The sequence below is a fragment of the Rhamphochromis longiceps genome, linkage group LG16 (genome assembly GCF_057381845.1).
Source record: "Rhamphochromis longiceps isolate RC_006_pf linkage group LG16, R_longiceps_female_GT1.1, whole genome shotgun sequence".
Lineage (NCBI taxonomy): Eukaryota > Metazoa > Chordata > Actinopteri > Cichliformes > Cichlidae > Rhamphochromis > Rhamphochromis longiceps.
This window is the reverse complement of record NC_140572.1, coordinates 27,455,841-27,476,444: the sequence shown is the minus strand read 5'-3', so window position 1 is coordinate 27,476,444 and position 20,604 is coordinate 27,455,841. Positions and strand designations below refer to the sequence as shown.

Sequence of the window (20,604 nt, the reverse complement as noted above, 5' to 3'; positions counted from 1 at the left end):
GACAGTTAAAACTTATCTCTTGACTTTATATCACTTCCTTCAGAATGATCTGTTCCCATAAAACCTCTTTTTATTTGATTCTTGCTACAGCAGCTGAAAAAAGTAGTGCCAGGAACATTTATAAGGTCAGTGCTTTTGGCACAGCAGATATTATCTGTTCAGGTGACTGTAGTGATTAAATTCATCTGTTGTGTAACAAGAAACAGCTATTATTCTGTGCCCAGTTTTACAATAGCGGCCTCAAAGTAGTGAAATCAGAGTTGGCATTGTGTGTATTATTCTGTATTCTTACATGTTACTTGTAATCGCTCGTCTTTAATTATCTGCAGAAAACCGCCGTCAACCTAAAGAGACACGTGGTAGCACATTTGCTCATATATTGCAGCATCTTAGTTTTGAGAGTCTCAAATAGAGTGTCAGTACACATCAAGTGAAGAATAGCGCAAAGGCCGCTCAACTGACAGTTCCTGCAGATTTTTAGGACAAGCCCAGCACAAGTCAAGGTCGCTCAGGAGAGCGAAGGTGGAGAGCGGTGGTTGGCTGAGTTGCTGAACGTAAGGACATTAAATTGCAGATTAACATTTGCAATCAAACATTACTAAAAGTTGTTGCATATAACTGTGCATAATTTCATGAGAAGTGCTCTTTACTCTTCCCTCTGTTGCAAATTATTATATTTGGAGATTACATCAGCTCCCGTCAGTGTATAAAAGAGCCAGTTCGTATTGCCTCTGATAAATTAGACTTTAAAAAAACTCACTAGAAAACTGAGGCAAAGGTTTGAAAAAATTAAAGCCATAATTAACTATTAGTCAGAAAATCTTTATTACATTTGATATAAATAAAGAAAACAATGTCATTTCTCCAAATTAAGCATGCAAACACTCAATTATTGCAGTTCTCTTTTGAGAAACAATTAAAAATGGATATCGTACTACTCTGCTAATGTGTAAAATCTACACCAATCATCGGCAACATTAAACCCACTGATTGCTTAAATAAAAAAAACATGTATCACAGTGTTATTATGAAAAGTGTTATAATTTTTTAGTAATCTTATTATGAAAAATGTGCAATTAATGAAGGTTCTTACTGTTAAAGACTTTGGATCCTTGTGTTCATCAATGATACTTTTACATGTATAACCTACATAAGAAGGCATACTAGCCTTTTTCAGTGGTAGCAGCCTTTCCCAGCAGACCAATGTGCTCCACCAGGCCACAAAAACTCTTCAGCAATGACTTTAAGAGACCAAAAGTCCAAGGTGACGATCCTGGCTCCAAGATCCCTAATGATGATCTGCAGCACATAGAAGAAACTTGATCCACAGAGACTCCAGCACACTAAAGGACCCTAAAGGACCCACTACCATCATCATACAGGGCCTCCATAAGTCCTAATGGGTCCAAGGTGCTTTGTACAAAGACCTTCAGAAAGATGGTTTTTAATGTTGTGTGTGATTGGTGTTTTCACTTCTTAGTAGAACTGATAAATTAAGCAATCATGCGCATCTGAAGAAAAATGCATGTATCTGGTTTATGTTCAGTTATATGAATAGGTCAAGAATTTGCATTTGCAGAAGGTACTGTGTTATGTAAGAAATCAACACATACCATACAAATGAAAAACATCAACATTGGGGTTAACAGATGCCTAAGTGACATGACTACAGGAGCGATGTGCCAAACAGTAGCCTGATGTTCACCCACGCTGACACAAAGCACTTATAATCTCTTCTCTTTAAAACTCATATGGTATACTTTTGCTAGTCTTTTGCATGTGTAAGAGACTTGGTGTTCTTTGTCAGTCCACAGCTTCACAAAACAATAAGGCCACAACAAGATATATTGTAGGTAAAGGCTGCATACAGTATTGTGTGCTTGCGGTGTGGTTTTTTTTTTTATGTGACTTTCTATGTGTCATCTTACTTTTTATGTCATTTTGTGTCCCGGGCCTTGTAAAGAGGGTTGAAATTACGGGACACAAAATCACTGGTTACAAAAGACATTTGTACTAAATCAGCGACATGGCAAAGGTTGCTGACCACAGGCGTGTCTGCGTGATTCATCTCAGGATGTGGTGTATCTGTCCTTGTTCATCGTGCTGTGATTAAAGCTTTATGTTTGCTGTCTCATCAGTTCACTCCTTACACATTTCTCTGCGGGTTGCTCTTCAGACCTCCTCGGTGTGTCCTTGCCCTCTCTTTGCCTTACACTTCTCACTGTTATGTGTATCTGTTCAGTTTTATAAATGGGACAAATTATTTTCAAGACATACTTACAGCTTGAAAACAGGTTGCTTCGGTTACAGGTACAATCTAGATCAGATGTATTCCTCTTGATAAATCAGGGGGGGGGGGACCTGATGATCTTGCCTTGAACTGTGGGCTCTAAACTTGCCTTTTCCTGACTGTGTTCCTTCCAGGTACAAATACAGAACAAGAAGATTGACTTGAGCCATGTGACCTCCAAGTGTGGCTCTCTAGACAACATCCATCATCGGCCAGGTAAAGGTTTGCAGTTCCCCTACAAAGAGGGCAACACTGCACTGCAGTGAGTGTGCTGTGACCAGAAGGTTGCTGCTGCAGTCCCTTACTTTCAAATATGAATTTTATATGTGGGATGTCCAGGAGGCCGTCGAACTGCTTAGATACACTTGAGCAATTTATCTAAATTTCATGAGCTTTTGAGTTCAGACTGTGGTTATACTGGAAAGCCTCAAGGTATGACTGCATGTGAAGCTAAAAATGTGAGTAGATAAGATGAACTGCACGCTCCCATTTTTTCTTTTAGTGACATAAGGAAGTGCATAGTAGACAAGCCAGACAGGTAAACAGTGTTGAGTTCAACATTCATCACCCAACTCTGTTTGATGCTGCTGGCTTACAATGCCAGGTAAACCCCTGTGCGCTTCCACCTGGTCTTATCATTACACGATAATACCAAGGGACACAGATTAGACGTTCTAAGACCGGTTTTCTTGTATTTGTTAGACAAAGAATTTCCTGCCCTATTTGAATGTATGTATTCATTTGGCAGTTTTTTTATTAACTCCTGAAATAACATGTCAATCAGATGCAGCTCCTGGACCAGTCTGTATCTAAATTTGCAACAACAGTGGAAGCAAGCAGTAAACTGACAGCCTGATAGATGTGTCCGCAGGTGGCCGCATGTAGGAGGTGTTTTGGTTCCTGGCAGCATTTTCTGAAATTTGTCTTTATACCTTGAGTGTTAGAGTGTGGGATATGATGTTAATAAATTGGGTTACATCAAACCTGGAGAGGGTTTTACATTCAATTTAATGTTTGTTCATCCAAATTTCTGAAATGCAAAGTAATAAATTGCCTTCACAGTAATCCCTTAACATTCCTAAGTCCATAGGACTTGCACTAAAAGAAAACTTGCATATTGGTTATAGGGGTTGCTGTTGGTAAGTTTGAAATTTCTTTTCCATTAATACAACAAAATAAATTCTCTGATGCTGTAGGGCAGTGTGATGCTCTGTGACAGTCATGTTAAAAGCTCTACAATTAAAATATAAATCATAATTATTAGATGCCATAAAAGTGGTTTTATGTTTTTTATTCTTCCGGATAACTGCACAGAACTTGTGCTTATATTTATCTGAATTGGCCTTTGAAATCATTTTCTGAATTTCCAGCTTAATTTACAGAACTGGAAAGATTTAGTTGCACTACCAGTACTTTGGCAGCAAAGCCCCAGGCAGAAATATGGAATCCCCTTTTTATTTACCCATAGAGAGTATTGGACTGTCCTGCAGCGCCACCTGCTGTTCATTCTGCCATGTTTATTACAGTCTTTCATCTATTCCTAAACTCTCATTGAGAAGCTACTGGGGTTTCATACTTTAACTCTGCACAATTTTTAACCTCACTCTCTCATCTGACCTTTAATAACTTCTTAATAAGGTGGGCGTGTCTTGAGTAGATATTAGGTGGATATTTGGTGACTAAGTATTCGCATTTTTTTTCACTTGATGCTGTTTCAATTTCAAAATTGAAATAAATACTTACAATTAATATAGCGCTCTTCTCACTTAATAGTTTTTACACTTCTTCTGCTTTTAAACAGGAGGTGGTAATGTGCGTATCGAGAGTGTGAAGTTGGACTTCAAAGACAAAGCCCAAGCAAAGGTGGGTTCCCTGGAAAATGCTCACCACATTCCTGGTGGAGGCCACGTGACGGTGAGTGTCAGCTCCATGCTTCTAATCAGCCATTTAAGGGAAAACATCAAGTTATTGAGAGATTGTCCTACTCATCAATTTAAATATAAGCCCTCATAAGTAATAGCCTTTACTCTCCCTTTACTCAATATTCACCCAAATCTCAGGCTGTGCAGTAGTCAGAGAAATTGCAAAAAAAGCCCAAGGCCTACATCTCAGACTCAATGTTCATGACAGTACAATTAGAAAAGGATTGCACAGATACGTCTTGTCTGGAAGGTTGTCAGGAGAAAGCTTTTCTCTACAAAGAACATAGCAACCAAGCTCAGGTTGCATCTAAACCTGCAAGACTTCTAGAGCGTGTTTTTCAATCAGACATCATTTAGATGTTTAACTGTAATATACACTGTTCCATGTAGTCAAAACCAAAGCACAGCATATCAGCACAAGCACCTTATATCAATTGTCAAGCATGGTGGTGTGATGATTTGGGTTTGTTTTTGCCACAGGACTTGGGCACCTTGCACTCAGTCGGTCGACCGTGAACTCCTCAGTATAAGTACTCTATGTGAGGCCATCTGTCTGACAGTTAAAGCTTGGCTGAAACTGGGTAATGCAACTAGACAACTATCTTGTTGCATTGCAAACCAGAAAAAAGGTTTTCCAGGACTCTGCAGTCATGTGAAAAACTAAGAACAAGCAAACCAGAAAATTGGTAATAGAATCTCTGAGAAAACCACAATGAACTGATGCAACGTAAAGAAGAGTACGTCGTGTAGAAAATTATTACTTAAGATTATTACTGCTCAAGGTGGTTCTAGAAGATATTAAACCATGGGTTGTACTTGGTTTTTCACATGACTGCAGAGTCCTGGAAAACTTTTCTGTAGTAGCAATAACTTGAAATAATCATTTTCTGTATGACCATCAGTCTCTCACGTCATTGTGTGTGTGCATCTTAACTATTTGTTTCCATAGTTCTGTAGTCAATTAAGTTTAAATCTTACAAAACGGTGTTTCCACCAGGCCAATCTTCCAAAAACTTGCTGTATTCCTTTAGCAGTAAAGGTACAGTATATACATCAGTCCATACATGACTGCTCTTAATAAGTGATCAGTAATCCTCTGGAGGCATGGGAGTTTTTCCACTTGTTCTAAAGCCGTTTCTAAAATGAATCAATATTTCATATGACGTCTGATAGTAATATTTGTTTTTCCCTATTCGCTTCTCACATCACACCATCTGCCTTTAACAGATTGAAAGCCACAGGTTGACATTTCGGGACAATGCCAAGGCCCGAGTAGATCATGGAGCCGAGATCATCATCCAGTCACCAGGTCTCTCTGGCTCAGTGTCTCCCCACCGCATCCGCGAAAGCCATCTATCATCCTCCGGGAGTCTCAACATGATGGATTCCCCACAGTTAGCAACCTTGGCGGAGGATGTCACTGCAGCTCTGGCCAAGCAGGGTTTGTGAACACTGGATCTCTGGATCGCTGCTCTGCACCCAAGACGTCCTCATCCTGATCCATTCAAACTTTTCTGCCCTCTCCTGCCACCCTAAGGCTGACTGATCACCGCTACTACTCAGCTAAACCGGTTCTAAGTAGAGACTCAAAGTAGGAGCTACTGTACTTTGGTCCTATTTATTCTGTTTTCTGTCTATTTTAAACCCAAACGTCCTATTTCTGATTGATTTTGATCTCCCTCGTTTTGAATGATGTTGCAAAGAAAAGTTTGCTGTAACCTCTAAATAGTGGGGACAAAAGATTGGCTTTACTGGTCTTGGATCAGTGTTGAAGAAGCAACAGCCTTTTTTCTACTTTGAATAAGAAATAACGCCACGACCACCACACCGCACGTGTTGCTCTTGTTCAGTAAACGTGCATGGACACCCTATCAAAACACGCATCCTTACTGCAAGTCATTCTTGTCATCCAATATATAATATATTTATCAAATATATATAGAAACATGTATAAAATAAAGGTTCTTTGCCATCTACATGTCCTGAAAACATTTTAAAAGGAAGTGACAAAAATGGCTTGAAAATCTGTAAAATTGCATTTATGCAAGCAACTAGGTCATGTTACCACGAGCATGTATGGATTCAAGTCTTAAAAGAGGCTATTTTGTAATTTAAAATAAGGATTTTAGTAAGTTATTTCCTCATTTATTGGATAAAAATTAAACAAGTTCATGTTTTGTAGTTAATAGTTGTTTACAGTGTAATGCTTGGTGACAATGTCAGACAGCTGATTTGGTGTTGCTAAAGAATGCATCTCAGTCATGTCAAAGTGCATCACACACTTGCACCTGCTCAGCGGTTCAACGCAGAAGCCTGTCCATACATCACAGCAGTATTAAACACTGGCACTCATTCGACAAACATCCTCAAAAGGAAAGTCTGTTCAGACGCAGCTCACAAGAATAAACAGCACTGACATTTCTCCAGTATTACAGGCTGACATTGCCCTCATCGGGACTGCCGGAACCACAGAGGAGATGCTACAATTTGCGACCTGATATTTAGCAGAAGATGCAGCTACTCTGAAATCTGTCTGTGCGTGTGCTTTTTGGTGCAGGTCCCCTGCTGTTTTACAGCGGACGCTACCGTATCTGGATGTTTTGTTGCAATATGCGGGAGAATAAATTGGACAAAAATATTTTGAAAAATCCTAAAAGTTAAAAAGACTCAGTCAACTCCTGTTATGTCTGTTAGGAAAAAAAAAGTGTTTGGGTGATCTAGTTTCTTTTTCAGACACCATTTGTGGTATGCCCTGCCCTCCTGCCCACTACTTACTGCCCTCACCTGCAACTGTTTGTTTGCTTCCGTGTTTTTTCTGCATTCCCCATCTCTGTGTGCCCCTTCCCCACCTCCTACTCCAACCTACAGCAACTGTAAATGTATTTAAAAGGTCAAGTAGATGTACGCAGTTTTTCTCTTGTTGATATGACACCAGTTACAATAATTAATGACAATAAAACGACCAAAAAATGGGAAAAAAAGTGACGTACTTGTTTTGTTTTCCGCTAACCAGAAAAAGCACCGCGTATATAACTTCAAAATGTCAAACCACTTCCTTTTGAAAACATCTGGCTTAAAATAAATGTCCAAATATCAGCGTACAACACACGGAGTCAAAAAGAGGGAAATTAAATGGGAGTGTGAAAAGTTTATTGTGAAATGGCAGAGGATACAATAAGTTAAGACTTAGGGAGGGTTAGATTGGAAGAGGATTGAATTCATTTTGATGGCCAGTCCTGGGCCAAACGAGTCACTTTACTGGCAGATAGAGAGCCAGACAGGCAGTAAGTGGGGAGGGATGGTCATCGTTATTCCGCCTTCCCATCCATCACTGTTCCTCTGTGACGAATATAAACCCCAATGACACTGCGGGATTTTGGTGAAGATAACGAAAGAAGCACCTCATGAGTAATCAGGATAGCTTTCCAAGTGACAGGAGGAGGAAGAGAGGAAAATAAAAAGCACCAGTTTGGACAAAAGAGGAAAAAGAAAGTGTTGAAAAAATAAAACAAGGATTCAGGAAATGATATCTCATAGTCCTTTGATCCCCCTGCTTCCACAGATGGTACAGGAAGCAGCGAGCGAATGCAGCGACACCATGGGGTCTGCACATGTACGATGCTCACCACCACGGTGGCAGGGTCCTTACACAGACATGATGTGCTTGACGAAGGCTGCGGGCGAAGGCCGGGGCGGGAGACAGAAAAAAAAAAAAAACAAGAAAGGAAGAGAGGGAAAACTGAGTGAACTGGAAGAAAAATACATTCTCAAACTTCCATGAAATAAACATATGTTTAATTTACTAAATGTGAAGACTGACACTGCAGTTTCTCTGTTAACACCCTCATCATTCATTACATTTTCTTTGCTGATAAAAAGCACTTTGTTCTTTGCTGTTTACATTTTATGAGCAAATCGCAAAGTAAGAAACTATCTCTGCTGTGGTTGTTTCTAAGATATTGTTTTCTGTGATTCACAGCATTTAAAGTATGAGAGTTTGTACTGTCTATAATAGCTTCATCTATTAAGCTACACTTTTTTGTCTAGAGGACAGATGACACTAGAAAAGGTTTGACAGTCACTTCTTTAAGACTATAAGAGAGACTTACACGAGGCTAAGATACTGTGTGTTAACTCCAAAAAGTCTGGATTCAACACTTCTATTAATATCAAAGAAAAGCAATGACATCATCAGGGATGTGAAGCTCCAAGACAGAAGGAGTCAAATAGTTTTCACAGGTTAGATTAAGCAAAACTTGTAAAGTAATTCTCACATAAGATAAAACAATCTATAATAATAGAGTTAATAATTATTTTGAACAGTGTGAATACTATCAGCAGCAGTAATAGTATCATCATGTTTTTATGTAGCTGTTGTTGGACTGTGTGGCTCACCCTCATAGTTGACACAGCCGTTTTCATCCTCTTGTCCTGTCATGAGAGCGTCAATCTCAGCCTCTGTCATCTTCTCTCCTGCAGGGGGAGGCAGAGGACATCTGATATTAACAACACACAAAGCGACTCGGGCACGCACCTGAACAGATCAAAGGAAACGCATCCTAGGCTGACTCACCGAGTGTTGACAGGACAATACGCAGCTCAGCACCCATCACTGTGCCGTTGCCCTCCTTGTCGAAGACGCGCAGACCCTCAACATAGTCTTCAAATCCTGCCTTGTTTGGGCTGTTGATGATGGCCTGGAGCATGGGCAGGAAGCCCTCAAACTCTACTCTCTTGCTGGCCATGTCTGCATGAAAGGAGGTAGAGTAAGTTGGATCTAGAGGTGACACTAAAGGGAGGCTCAGAGTTCTAGAGCTTCAGCAGGTTCACGATTGAGCACAGCGCAGTCCTATTTTAAGGCACATTTATTACTTTGTTTATTTATTTATTAGGTCATTTGTCATTTTGATCTTGATTGCAGTCTTGAGTTTGCACAAATCTGCACCTACACCATCATTTGTCTTCTTTCAGTTGCTCCCTTATTTAAAGGGGCTGCCATGGCAGATTCACATATTGGATTTAGCATAGGTTTTTATACCACATGCCCTTCAAGGGATTTGTGTCTCCTCCTGGTCTTGAACCAGGGATCTTTCTCGTCTTAGGCAAATATGTTAACCACTATAATAATATAGTTCTTCTGTTAGTTTAGAATACAAAGTGTGTGTGATTAAAAACAAACAAAAAAGTTTTAGATCAGGCTACGTTTTGTACTGAAAAATACAAGACGTGGACAAGCGTGAGCATTTATTGCATAGCTCTGTGCTACACTTCACAGTTTGGGAGAGTTTATGAATGAATATGACAATGTTGACCACTAGCTGGCAGCATAAACAATTTATTATGCCATTTCCTCAAAGGCACAGACCTGACCACAATATAAGACACTTTTGATGAGCAGACGATCATTTCTCAATTCTTTGAACATGACTGCTTCCAGTCAAAAAAGCAGCTACTGATAATTTCTCTCTCATACTTGCTATCGTTTGTGTTTGACAGCAGCACTGTACACCTCTTTTGCATATTTTACCAAAAACCCAGAGCTATCCATTAATGTTTACCACACATATTATTAAAATCAGTTTAGACAAATTAGCCTTTTGAACTATGCCTCAGTTAGTAATGTTCCTTGTTTTAGCCCAGTGACGACAGCATGTCATACTGGCATCAATACAAAAAGCAAATTGCTAACTTATCTTTATTGGGATTAGAATGAATCTAGTCATGTATTTCATGCTCCCTAACATCTTCTGTAGCAAATCTTTAAGTGATCAAGTGAGGGAGCAGTTACTAAATGTCATTACTGTACCATCAGCAGAGGGGTTTCCCAGCAGTTTGGTCACCTCCTTGTTGGTGGGGTTCTGTCCCAGAGCGCGCATGATGTCAGCAATCTGGTTGTAAGCCACCTTGTTGTCACCCACCCTGTCGAACAGACCGAAGGCCTCCCTGTAGTCTGTTTAACAGAAGCAAGAGAGGATTTTGCCAGCTTAATGATCCATAATTTCCATTTTTATTTTATCTCAAAGTTGGTAAAGTTTATAATCATTATAGTTTGTTATGTCTTTATCATGGACAGTAAGACATTTCTGTTATATTCCTTCTAACTGTAGAATTTCTTTATTTAACAGAAACTACAGCAATGCAAAAACCTATTTAAAGAAGAAGAACTGCATTTGGGGCACATTTACATTTAATTGCATAAAAATAGCACTAACCTGAGGTATTGCAATATTTTTGCATTTATGTTTGTATAAAAAGAAGCTTGTGATGTTTATTTTATAGACTAGCACAGTTGCTCATCAATATATGTGATATGCATTGTCATCTGATTGTATGTATATGCAAACATAACATATCTTACTTCAAAAATTGAAGTTATAGTTTGTGTAAATGCTTTTTTTAAACCGAGTCACTAGTTTATATTTCAGCCTTAGCTGTTGCATGTCAGCAGGTGGAGACAGCTATGCTACAAACTGACAAGGAAAATATCTAACAAGTGCAAGACATCCCAAAAGGTTGTGGTATTACTGGCTGAATAGAGTCTCTCCTGCCGATCTCGTCACCCCTCATACTATTTTCATCTCAGCTGTCTCCTTCTCTCTCAGTCAGCGGGGCAATGGGCTCTTTTAAAAGACCACCTTGGAATTGATAAACATAGCTGAGAATATGAGCTCCTCCTTTTAAAGGCAAGGCCCTCTGTGGGCGAGCTGAGTAAAAGTAGGGAATGCTGACTGCAGTGTAACAAGCAGCCTGCCAGACTTCAGGTTTGGTCATGTGGTTCCAACCAACAGCACACAGGTGTTTCTATCTGTCAAACACTACACTATCATTTTACTGTGCTTCCATCTGTAATCTTTAAATCTTCCGATCTTTTCTTTTTTTTTCTTGTTTTTTTTGGCTGTTGGCTCTTGGAACACAATGAGATATCGCTGATCTAGTGACACAGAGTTCTAAAAAGCATGTAAACAAGCTAAAGTTAATATCTGGTCACAGGGATTTGCTGGCTTGATTTGTGACATGCGACCCTTTCGTTATTAAATGATACTCTTTACAGCCAAACTGTGATGTGATCAAAATGCTTTTTAAAATGCAATCTGAGTGTTTTTAACTTGACACCAGTTGTCCTATTTATTTTTACTAACAAGTTCAGTTAGTTGATGCATTTGTTGCCAGTGTTTTCCATGCAAGAAGCCACATGTTTAACCACATATGCGGTTTCTTATTCAAGCATGCAAATCAGTCAAGCTTCTGAAACCGTAAAAGTCTTCCTAAGACTGACTGTACGCATGAAGTGTTTCTGAGCTTCATTAGCCACAAATGGGCTTCAGAATGGATTTGATGGCTTTGTGGAATTTCAAAATACAAAAATGAATGAGGTGTCCAACTGTCATGGATACGCTGAGACCTGTTATGATGTCTATTGTAGTTTTTTTTTACATTGCTGTACTCTGTTATTTCTCTTTTGCTCCCTGTATGTTTTTAATTGATGGAATTTGCAAGTCACATTTTATGATAAAGGCAGATTTTCAGATTTCTCTGATGGAGGGCCAGCTGAGTTTTGTGGACTGTAAGTAACAGTATAGAACTGAGGTGAATTAAGTTTTACATACCTTCAATCTGGTCTGCGCTGAATTCCACCTACAAGCCAATATAAAAGCAACATTTTAGTAAAAAACATGGAAAGGCAAAAGTTATCACTTGCCATGTAATTAACATCACATTTGTATTCAAACAACGTGATCAGGCACTTCCCATTTATTGTGCCCTAAACAATCACATCAAAACCAAATTTAGCTTCATATTATGCCACATATGTAGGTCCATCTTTAGCTACGTTAACATGTCCACATTTGGTGTCACTCTGCATTGCCATCACATATTAGTCCCTACTCTGATAGTCCAATCCAGAGAGCCCAGGGTGTGGTCTAAGAGATCTAAGACATGGTGCGCTATCCATGGTCCCACTCATTCTCCCCAATACTCTGCACACCTTTTATTGTGGTCCTGCCAACCCGCAGTTGCTCTCACTGACTCTCAAGTGCGTATAAGCTTATAGATATTCAAATCATTCATATAAATGTAATAAATGGTGATTGCCCCTCCCCCGCCACTCCACCAAGCTCTTACTCCATTTAGCAAAAACACTGCATCCGTCTACTTCTGTCATGCAACTTTATGACTAGAGAGGAAGAGAGAGATAAATCCCAGTTCTTCCTTCCTCGGTATCCAGCACCCCAGTGTAGATCTGGTTAGGCCTTCACAGGTCATTGTACCTTGATGGCGGAAAGGTCGACAGCGGGAGCTGCGGGAGCAGGGGCTGGCTCGGGCGCTGGTGCAGGTGCAGGTGCGGGCGCAGGTTCGGCTTTCTTTGCGGGAGCCTTAGCGTCCTTCTTGGGTGCCATTTTTGCTGATAGTAGAACTACTTTGGCCCTGAAGCACAGACAATTCCCGGATCGGGTGACACACAAAGACTGTAGCACAGACTGAGCACAGAGGAAGAAATCACCGTTGGGGCGTATATATATGTGACTATTTTTCCTCTTGACCACCCGTCAACCCTATCCCCGTGTAAGGATTGGATAGTGGATGGGAGGGGTGTGTGTATGTGAAGGGGTTCTCTCTAAACTTGGAATATAGGGCTACGAGCCAGAAGGTGTTTAGCCATATACCTATAATCACAAACGAAAACATTGAAACGGCGTGAAAGGTTATCCGGGGTCACGTGATCTTTCCGCTGGATCGTTTCTTAAAGGATCTACTTTTACGCACTGCCCCCACTTTTACGCACAGCTTTGCGCTTCATTGCGTACACTATCTAGGTAATATATTCTGAAATGTTTTTCAGGCCAATCCAATAGATGATATGGATACATTAACACAAATCAGCGACTATCAGACCATTAAAACCTGACCTAAGAAATGGGAATGTGTCTGAGTAGAGGAGAGATAAAGCAATTTGATGGAAACTAAAGAGCAGATCCCGTGGAGCTGCAATATTAGACATGTGATGGAAAATGAAATCAGCTGCTGTCAAGCAGAAGTTAATGTGAGTGATTATGAGTGTGAGAGCAGAAATACGTCAATGACTTTTTTCTCTGAAAAGAAAAAGACGTCCATGGTCATATCCTCTAGGAACTGCAGTATCAGTGTTTCATTAAACACATCTCTGCTTACCACAATATTAGTAATGTTAGCTGAGCTGATCTTTGACAACATCTCTGATGGACTCTTCGGGGGGCTTCATTTTTACCATCAGCTGTGTATCCAAGCATTGCACAGAAATTTATTTGAAATATAGCACAGATATCCGTGTTTCCAGTGAGTTTAAGGTGACGATATTTCTAACATTCCTTTAAAATATTACACAACATATTTAGAATATGTGCAACTGATATCACGATGGTGCAATCATAAGAACATGGCACATTTGCTTTAATATTTAGCTTGAGATGACCCTATTATATGTGGTGCCAGTGGAGTATTGATACAAATACATTTGGAATATGTGTGTATCTAAGAGTGTAGAAAACTCAAAAAGGAATAAATGCATATGACGTTTTATGGTAAGAAATACGTCTGCTGTTGGCTGTAGTCAGAAAAAAAACCTAACTGATCGGACTACTTCAAATTAATATGTCAGTGTCAATATCTCATTTTTTAGATGAACAGGTGGTGGAAGGAGTGTCTTTCAGAACTAATAAAGAGCCATTGTTTATTTCTAGTCACGGATAATGTGCGTTGGGTAGATCAGCAGCTGTGGTCAGTTTGATTCTCTACTGAGGGAGGTGAATGGGGAGGAGGGGTCACCACAACCACAGGAAGGATGTGACGTAAAGGCACAGGGAGATGGCGACCTAGTGGAGCTTTCAGCTGCTGATGCCAGTAACCCAGACAAGGCCAAGAGTGCAAATTCTACCTCCTTAATTCTTGTCTATATCTGTCTCCCAGTGCCAGCGGTGCCGCCCTGCCCCCAACACCATGAATTAAGTGACGAAGGAACAGCATAAATTCCTTCACCCCACAGCCCCCAACCCCTACACACTCCCCACCCACTTGCTTTCACTGACCCCATCTCCGTGAGGGTAAGCCAGAGAAAGCCTCAGTCCCTCAGCTGTCATCTAGGCTCACCCCCAGCACTCCACTTCATCTTCTTGGAGTCTGACTTCCCTTTACTCCCTCCCCCTATAGAAACTCTGCCCCAGTCCTTGCACCTGTGCTGCAGTCCAAACTGAGCTCCACTATAGAACCTTAATGGATTCAGCAGCACGATAGAGCTGGGCTTTATTAGGAGGTGATGGCAGGTCAGCTTATGAAAAGAGAAAAAAATGGACAGAGCAAGTTCATGAGGTGATAATCTTTAAAAATTTACCAAGCAATGTCATTTCTAACATTTATAGAAACATTTTAGTGAGTAAAATACTGGGCAGTTTTTTTCCTTTTGCTTATTCAAACCTACATAATGTTTCAATTTCACTCCCGTAACAAATTAAAATCCAGACAAATAAGTTCTGTGTCATTTGCTCCAGCAGCGTGAAGAAAAAGGGTGTCTAAATATCTTTGGGTTTACTGTTACTGAGAATCGCATTAGTGAATATATACAGTGCTGTCTTCTCATGACTAAATGCTTAAACCTTTACTTAGCTATCTTCAGTGCTCAGTTCCTTTGAGAATGCCATAGAAGACATATGAGGTCAGACCTTTGGAGAGAAGAATGAGCTTCAGCCTTACAGTGCATGGCACGGCAGTGACATCTGAAGAACAAATATAACAGCCCCCCTTGGTGATTCACGATGCCGTTCACGGTAACAGAACAAGAGGATAAGGGAGAAAAAAAAACCTGTATCCAATGTTACAATGAGTTGTGTTTTCTTATTTTTGTGGAGATGGAGTGGAGCTGTTACATTTATGCATGAGGAAGACTATCTAAGAGAGATCGTATGTGGAGCTTCTTCGTAGCATACAGTACTGTGTAAAAGTCTTGAATAACCCTCATTTCTTTATATTTTGCTCAAAAGAAGCCAGACGTGGTCTTGTGCAATAGTTCTACAGGCTTCTGAAGGACTTTCAGGTTTTCTTTGACAATGGCTGCTATTTTGGTCATTTTCAGTCCAGTCCAAGCTCGGGCAAAGGCAGCCATTGGCCAAAACTGGTTGCTGGTGAGGAAAGGGAGACAGGTCAAAAGATGGATTGTGGAAGAGATCTAGAGATAACCTTATGATTAAATGCGGAGTGGCTTTTATTGATAGAAAATCAAATAATCTTGTGTATGTAAAGTGGAGGTCAAGAGAGAGGTACAAAGGTAAGTGTCTACAGCCTGTAAAACATAGTGAAGTCTCTGTGATGGTTTGTAGCTAACATGGAGTGAAGAGGATTTTATCACAATTGATGGAATTTCAAAGACAGAAAAGGTCAGATTTGGGTCTACCATGAAATACTACCTGGAAAGCAATTGATTGGCAGTTATTACAATGTTCTCAAATACACTGCCAAGTAAAAGGATACCTGGATACCTAACCAACGTAGGATAATCTTGACAAAGAATGGAATAAAAGGCAGACAACATTCAGAGAAAAGCTTTGAATGTCCTTCAAGAAGCTTGGGGAACCCTAAAACCTGCTTAGAGAAATCTCAAAGCTTAACTAAGAGAGTTCAGGCTCTGTTGAAAATAAGGTGGTCATAGCAAATATTGATTTTCAAGCTCATTAGAATTGTATAGACTGTTTTTGCCTCATATGCCATATTTCCACCTGTGGTTGCACATATTTTATTAAATGCTTGCACCTATTTCCCATTTTCTTAGCAAAATATAAAGGAAAAGGAGCAGCTTAAGACCTTTGTACCATATTGATAAACAAGTGTAAGACTCTTTTTTTGCTGATATAGAGTTCACCCATACTCCATTTCTCCAGTCTCAGGTTGGACCTTCCTTGGAGGACCAGCCTACATGCCCTGTAGCCATGTCGCTACCATTATATAGGTCTACATAATGTACCTGTAATTTAAAAAGTACTTTTTCTTTCTTTTATTTTTAAACTTTATTTTAAAATACCCTGAATATATTCTCTGATCATATAATAAGCTATGCAAAGTGACCAGCTAGCCAATCTTCTTCCAAGCTCAGACAATACTGAGCTATAATTATCCTAGTTAGGGTGAAGACCGTGAGCTGTCAGAGCTATTCATATTTCTTATGTGCCTCGTATTCCTTCTTTGGTAGTCAGGTCTTCCAGTTGGTCAACAAGCACTATAAAAGTTTAGCTCTTACAACCACAATTTTGCTAGTGGTTGTTTCCCCCGTTAAAGAAATAACAGAAATAGTGCATACAAAAAGTCTAGATCACTAGTTAGAATCAGCCATGGTGCATTCCCTACACAAATGTTTGTATTTATTCAACTTTCTTCTTACTAGAACTTTTCTTTTGAGTCTGAAGTGGATAGGATAAGATAAATCATCACTGAACATTATAGAGGATCTGGGATGTTAAAGCAAAACAGTAATAGGAAGCAATAACCAAAAGTGGGGTAAAACAAACAGTCTTTATTGAAGTGAAAGCCTATTATCTTCCTACTTAGTAATAACCAAATTATGTTCCACAGAAAGATCACAGAAAGACAAAGAAATTGTTTGCAGTAGAGTTGAACAAAGCAGTTGATAGATGTGAGTGGGGGGCTTTTGATGGGCATTCTTTTGCAGCTACCTTGCTTTAACCTGTCTTCTCTGGGTCACTTCCGCACTCTGTAGCTATGCCCTTGGTGGGGACAAGAGAGGCATTTCGTATTATCACTCCAAGGTTTGCTTCAGGACAGGTGCTATAACAGTCTCACCTCAGGAATGGAGTTGTGACATAAAGTGGCAATGAATGTTTGCTACTTTGCGTTCATAGTAATTTGTCAAATTCTGCAGTTCAAAGTATTTCTAACTTGTATCCGTACTGGAAATTCTGGATTTTATAGTACTGCAACTAAAACAGCCGTGAAATTACGAGTTGTGCAATTAAGATTCCACGAAGAAGGAAAGACAGAGGTACTGATTTAAAGACATAGCACCTGTCCTAGCCTTGGAGTACTCCTGCGTTAAGCATGATTAATGAAATGCTGAGAACATGAGCTTGAGAAAAACATCATGCGATGAGTGCAGTGTGGTGTAAGATTCCAAAGATGGCAGAAGCTCCTTGGTCACTGGCATTTGGCTCGGTGGGGAGCTGCAGTGCTGAAAGGGTTACTGAAAAGAAGGAAATGACGGACCGTAGCGAAGGACTTCCTTTGCTTCAAAATATTCAGCAGAGGTCACTGAGTCAGTCTTCTGAGATGAGCAGAGTAAATTTTGGATTCTGGTTCCATCTACCGCCCCCTCTTTTTAAACCCTGAGTGCTTCCTTCTCTGCCCTACGTCCATGCCAAAAGGAATGAGGCTGTAACTGAGCCTGGGGGACAGATGGTGCCTATTTATAGTCCCCACAGAGAGGTGTGAAGTTTCTTGGGATTTCAAAGAGCGGGAGCCATGGCTCCTTAAGGGGTCTGATGCAGCCTCTGTGGCCCATGTGTTCTCTTCCCCTCCCTCGCTCTCTAGAAAGCCCCACACTGGCCACACAGGGCTTAAGATGGGTTCAGGCTAAACAAAGGTACCTATTGCCTTTTTTACTGAGGCCACTGCATCACTACAGAGGATGGGAATCTAATACGAGCCAAAGGGAAAAGTCTGCTCCTTCTTTTCTCTCCAGACGATAACTTTCTTTAATAATCCAGAGGTTGAATTTGCTGTCACAGCAAGACTGCTAAACTGTCACAATGCCACTCAAAGCATGTATGGTAACACTGTGAGCGGATTTTGTACCAGCTTGACAGCTCATGCTGAGGCACTGATTGATGCTAGCAAAACCTTGTTCAAAAGATTGTATTAACAGTATACAACACAACTCCATTATAGATACGGAGGCTTGACTCAATGATTATAAATCAGCGACTGTTCATTTAGAATAATTCAAATGAAAGCATTAAAATATAGTTTTACTATTTTTTCTTTTTAAATAATGGAACGTTTTGCTTCAAAGTACTGGTTCAGAAAGTCACACAAACAATTTTCCAGTCATTACAACTGTTGCAACAACTGATACACATGTCACTACTCCTGCTCTCCTGCCATTAGTGCTGTATGCATAAAATCCAGCCTAAGTGTGCAATGACTTGAACAAAATCAGGTCGGCCATGAATGTGAAACAAATCACTGCTTTCCGTGCATTTGCTTTCTGTATGCTGTGAACTGTAACTGAGAGGTTTGGTCCTGCGGTGCTGTACATTTCTCATCTGCTGCTACTTTATGAACCTTTCAGACCTCCAAAATCATCCCACGCACACACACACTTCTTCTTTTTTCGACCTGTTTATATTTTTCAATAGCATTTTTTATTAGTCTTATTGTTGGAACACACTATACAAACAAACTTGCTTTCATATGTAAAGTGAAAGTATTGTCAGTCAAACTGCTCAATTTAAGTAGTCCGAACTGACGGCGAACAAACCCCACCATACATCCTTGAAACGAAGCACCAGTTATCTCTCTTATGTCAGGGCCAAGACTTGGAAACCTGGCAAACAGCGGGGAGAGTTAGCGGGGCGTCTATTTAAGTCCTCTCTTAAGCTTGGTCCCCATCTGAAACTCATCTGAAACTCACACTTGAAACTGCAGACAATGTGGGATCCCTCCGCCGAGGATAGACACTAGAGTTCATTAGGCCGTACGCCAGCCAATCAGTGGAGGAATTTAAAAGGCAGCTAATGACAGCCCTCCCGGTAATAAAGAGCCATACAGTACATTGCCCAGGCTTCTCGTGTTCTCGCAGTCATCACATAGTTATTTTCTAGATGCAGTTTATTCATTATTGATAGAAAAGAGCTAAGGCTGAATTTTGGCACTCTATCTGTAAATGGAAACATTCAGCAGAGAAGATCAGAGGACGAAATTGAATACAGTTGAATATAGTATATGAATACAGTCCTATAATTACAATTATACAATCAGTTGTTTCGGTCTAATATAGTGCAGTGATAATCTCTAAACGCTGAGTGCATGTTTATTTTACCGCATTATTTTTAAAACAGAAAAACAACGACCCAGCATCAAATCGGATATTTGATGGCACTGTTTAAATGACCTGTGTATTTAAAAGTGACAGAGGAACAAAGTTATTGCCCAATTAAGTGTTGAGTGGCTTCATAGTCTCATAAAAATATTTACAGACTTAATATAAAGCTTTTTAATGCCAGTAATAATTCTCAGGCTTATGGATCTGCTATGACGGGTTTTTCTCAAGGACAACTTCAAATAAAATGATTTATTACTGTAACGGTTCAGCACCAGGACGAAAACTGATGTGTAATGAGGTCTGTAATGTATAGACTCCAGGCCAAATGACTGTAGGAGTTAATGTTAGAGTTTCACAATCTGATCAGTTTCAACCGGTGCACTTAACCTTTTAATTTTCAATGTGACATTGTCTCTCTTCACTACATACTAACAGATCTCCTGCAGACGCCTTACTTGTTCATGCCTCTTTTTTTTCGGAATATTTATTTCCACATAGTGGAACTTTATATGGTTGAACCATTATATTTAATTATCCTCTCAGCAGTGGGCTCTGCAGTAGGCTATACTCCCATGCACTCAAGGAAGATTTGCACTTGCATAGCTCACGTTTATTGTTGTTAAAAGGATACATAAATAAATGTTCTATGCACATGAAATGCTCTTCTGTGTTATTTTAATATGCAGAATAATACTGTACTGTAAATGTAAACTACTGCATAAGCTACAGCACGATCACAGAAATAAACAGTCTGACTATAGAGAGACAGAAGCTTGAGTTCCCTTGAAGTGGCTGTTGTTGTGATTTGGTGCTATATAAATAAAACCGAACTGTATGAAAATGAACCAATATTAACCTGAATGGCTAAGCTTGTGCTGGATATTTGCTCTCAAAAACATGAAACCAACCTTTTAAATCCCTGTTAAATGTTAAAGTTCACTACATTGGATTACAACATCAACCGTTTAAAAAAGCTGTAATGGTATTAAGTGAGGTTTAGACAGCAGTATAAACAGAGACTATGCATCACATCCTTTATTACATCAAAAAAGACATGTCCTCTGACTTAAATTTAGTTGTCGTTTTACCGATAAAGCTGTCAAAGCTTTTACAACATAGTAGGAGCGAAGGTGTTATTTTACTTATGCATATACAGAGAGCTGCAAATCTACACATCAAGTGTACCCACTCACTGAGCTGCTGTAACACTATTCAGTGACTCAAGATCCCTCCGCAGCTCTTGCACAACATCTGCCACTGGATGTCAGCAGTGTTCCACAGATCTACAGAAGGAGCTCACTAGGTTCATTTTG

General features: G+C 39.9%; 2 protein-coding genes across 8 annotated transcripts in view; one reads left to right on the top strand and one right to left on the bottom strand.

The window, feature by feature from the left end:
* map2 (microtubule-associated protein 2) overlaps positions 1 to 6,431 on the top strand; it is a 93,099-nt gene extending 86,668 nt beyond the window's left edge. For 6 of the 7 annotated variants that reach the window (XM_085385109.1, XM_085385113.1, XM_085385112.1 and 3 more), the window contains 3 exons: positions 2,425 to 2,506; positions 4,092 to 4,204; positions 5,440 to 6,431. In XM_085385109.1, coding sequence (XP_085241235.1) covers positions 2,425 to 2,506; positions 4,092 to 4,204; positions 5,440 to 5,661 — 417 coding nt within the window. In that variant the 3' untranslated portion in view covers positions 5,662 to 6,431. The remainder of the gene's footprint in view (positions 1 to 2,424; positions 2,507 to 4,091; positions 4,205 to 5,439) is intronic. The other variant, XM_085385110.1, reaches the window with a different exon arrangement.
* Positions 6,432 to 7,345: 914 nt separating this feature from the next.
* Positions 7,346 to 12,715, bottom strand: myl1 (myosin, light chain 1, alkali; skeletal, fast). Its single transcript, XM_085385118.1, has 6 exons — positions 12,483 to 12,715; positions 11,820 to 11,847; positions 10,019 to 10,162; positions 8,786 to 8,959; positions 8,608 to 8,685; positions 7,346 to 7,886 (listed from the first exon to the last, which is right to left on the bottom strand). The coding sequence occupies exons 1-6, from the start codon at positions 12,609 to 12,611 to the stop codon at positions 7,858 to 7,860; spliced, it is 582 nt and encodes a 193-aa protein (XP_085241244.1). The 5' UTR covers positions 12,612 to 12,715; the 3' UTR covers positions 7,346 to 7,857.
* Positions 12,716 to 20,604: the final 7,889 nt, after the last annotated feature.